This window comes from Triticum urartu, chromosome 6A, assembly GCF_056163025.1.
Source record: "Triticum urartu cultivar PI428250 chromosome 6A, HENAU_Tu73, whole genome shotgun sequence".
Lineage (NCBI taxonomy): Eukaryota > Viridiplantae > Streptophyta > Magnoliopsida > Poales > Poaceae > Triticum > Triticum urartu.
This window is the reverse complement of record NC_141878.1, coordinates 47138192-47140397: the sequence shown is the minus strand read 5'-3', so window position 1 is coordinate 47140397 and position 2206 is coordinate 47138192. Positions and strand designations below refer to the sequence as shown.

The window sequence follows — 2206 nt, the reverse complement described above, 5'->3', positions numbered from 1 at the left end:
CTTGAAGTTGTGCAACAAAAGTAGGAAATAGCATTACATTTCCATGGGAGTACTCTTTTCCATGGTTTGTGTGAAACCCAGAGGCACATCCCAGCATCAGGTTTCATTACAAACCATCTTGTTTCCTAACCAAAAAAAGACAACATCCTACACTGCTTCTTTCCAGAATATGTCCAAAATATGTCCAAACTGTGTCAATCTTGTAGCTCTTCAGTTCTGAGTTCCTGGGGCTTTGTTCTCCTTAGTTTTTCTCACTTTCTTCCTTCTCTTCAAGCCAAGTGTTGCAGTAGTTTGCACTCTTGGAGGGGGCAGGGCATCTCTACAGGATGCAAGGAACTGGCTCTCTAGCAGAGGAGCTGGCAACGATGTTTGTGATTGTTGTGTAGATATAACCTACAATTGAAGCATTTGCAACACTTAGTAATTATTAGGAAAATACACAGTACAAGAAAGTAATTAACACTCACTTGGTCTTGCAGGATTTCCATTACAGTAGATGAAGCAAGATCATAAGTCATTGAAGGTGAAACCAAACTGGATGCTCTACTTGAGAGTTGTGGGCATGACTTTTTCTGCATAATAGGCATTACAATGTAAAAATGCATAAATGTTGAAAGAATGTACAAATGCATAAATGTTGAAAAAATGAACACCTTGTAAGTTGGCCTTTTTACTGGCAGTTTTTTTCTGTGGCTAGGTGCTGGCAGTGTTGCTGCTTCTTCAGGTAGAATAACCTGAATAGGTTCAGGTTGTGCCTGTTCTACTTGTGCATCTCCTGCTGCTTCATCTCCTACTGGTGCATCTCCTGCTGCTCCATCTCCTGCTCCTTGTGCTGCATCTCCTGCTGTTGCTTCTGGTGCAACTTGTGCTCCATCTCCTGCTCCATGTGCTGCATCTCCTGCTGCTGCTTCTGGTGCAACTTGTGCTGCTGGGCCCCTACCAAGTTCAGGGCATTTTCTTTTGTTGTGCCCTAGCTGCTGGCACACACTACAATGCCCCACAATGCCATGCCTGCTCATCCTAGTACCATTCTCTTCCTCTAGCGGGTTCTTCTTCCTTTTGGTCCCAGGCCTCCCAACTTGCTTCTCATATTTGGGTGGTGCCACTGGAGGGCCATTAGTTCTAGGCCACACCCTAGGATCACTACATGGCATTATGACTTTGCCATAAGCTACTTTGAAAGCTTCAATGCTGTAGCACTTGTTGACAACAGCCTCCGGTTTAATTCTTTCATATCTTAAACATGCTGCTCCATGTCTACATGGAATTCCAGAGAGCTGCCAGGCCCTACATGAGCACTCTTCCTTCTGTATGTTCACCTCATATTCCCCAATCATGCCCTTGACATGAAAGATATGTTGCCCACCAGGCAAAGCTGTGCAGTTGTTGGACATGTCAATGTTTTTGTTCAATTTCTTTCTAATTTTGGGACAAATAGAACCACACATCTCCTCAGCTTCCACATTTTTGCTATAAAACCTAGTCATTAACTGGTCCTTGATCTTCTTAAGAGCACTCACAATGGGCAGTTCTCTAGCATCAAGTATGTATCTACAGTGGCAACAAATAAAATGCTACTGTTAATAAAATGCTACTATTAACAAGTATGTATCTACAGTTCTTTAGAGAAATGAGATGCTACAGTTAGTACTTACTTGTTAAGCACTTCACAACTATTATTCAGAAGCAAATCACAATTTGGGAGTTCTTGGAAATAGGCCTTGCACCACTGTCTTGGGTCAATTGCATCCAAGTACTCAAATGCCCCCTGATCCATCTCTTGCATGTATTTCTTCCAGTCTGCCTCATGTGTAGCTCTTGCAATTGCCACAACTTATTCTTGAAAACATCGCCTTTCCAGTTTTTTGCAAAGTTTTGATGCAGGTGCCTCACACAAAATCTATGTTGTGCATCAGGAAATAGTGCATTGACAGCATTGATCAACCCCTACATACACAGAGTATAGAAAACAAATGAAATGCTATATATGAAATGCTACAGTATGACAAAAGAAATGCTATATATGAAATGCTACAGTATGACAAATGAAATGCTACAGTACTGATACCTTCTGCCTGTCACTCATAAGTGTCCATCCTGCTGTGTTTTGTATGTTTAGATCCTCCTTCAATGTGTTTAGAAACCACTTCCATGTAATAGTGTCTTCAACTTCAACTATGGCAATAGCAATGGGAAAGATACAATC

General features: G+C 41.7%; 1 protein-coding gene across 1 annotated transcript; it reads right to left on the bottom strand.

Moving 5' to 3' along the window:
• Window positions 1-210: 210 nt before the first annotated feature.
• On the bottom strand, window positions 211-1786 carry LOC147963794 (uncharacterized). Its single transcript, XM_087529711.1, has 4 exons — window positions 1656-1786; window positions 675-1551; window positions 468-572; window positions 211-393 (listed from the first exon to the last, which is right to left on the bottom strand). The coding sequence occupies exons 1-4, from the start codon at window positions 1784-1786 to the stop codon at window positions 211-213; spliced, it is 1296 nt and encodes a 431-aa protein (XP_087385837.1).
• Between the last annotated feature and the right edge of the window lie 420 nt (window positions 1787-2206).

Excerpts from the sequence above, each read along its gene's own strand:
- LOC147963794 (XM_087529711.1), bottom strand. The coding sequence starts at position 1,786 with ATGCAAGAGATGGATCAGGGGGCATTTGAGTACTTGGATGCAATTGAC. Across the intron at positions 1,552-1,655 it reads AGTTGTGAAGTGCTTAACAA|ATACATACTTGATGCTAGAG; the intron begins GTAAGTACTAAC and ends TTGCCACTGTAG. Across the intron at positions 394-467 it reads TGGAAATCCTGCAAGACCAA|GTTATATCTACACAACAATC; the intron begins GTGAGTGTTAAT and ends CTTCAATTGTAG.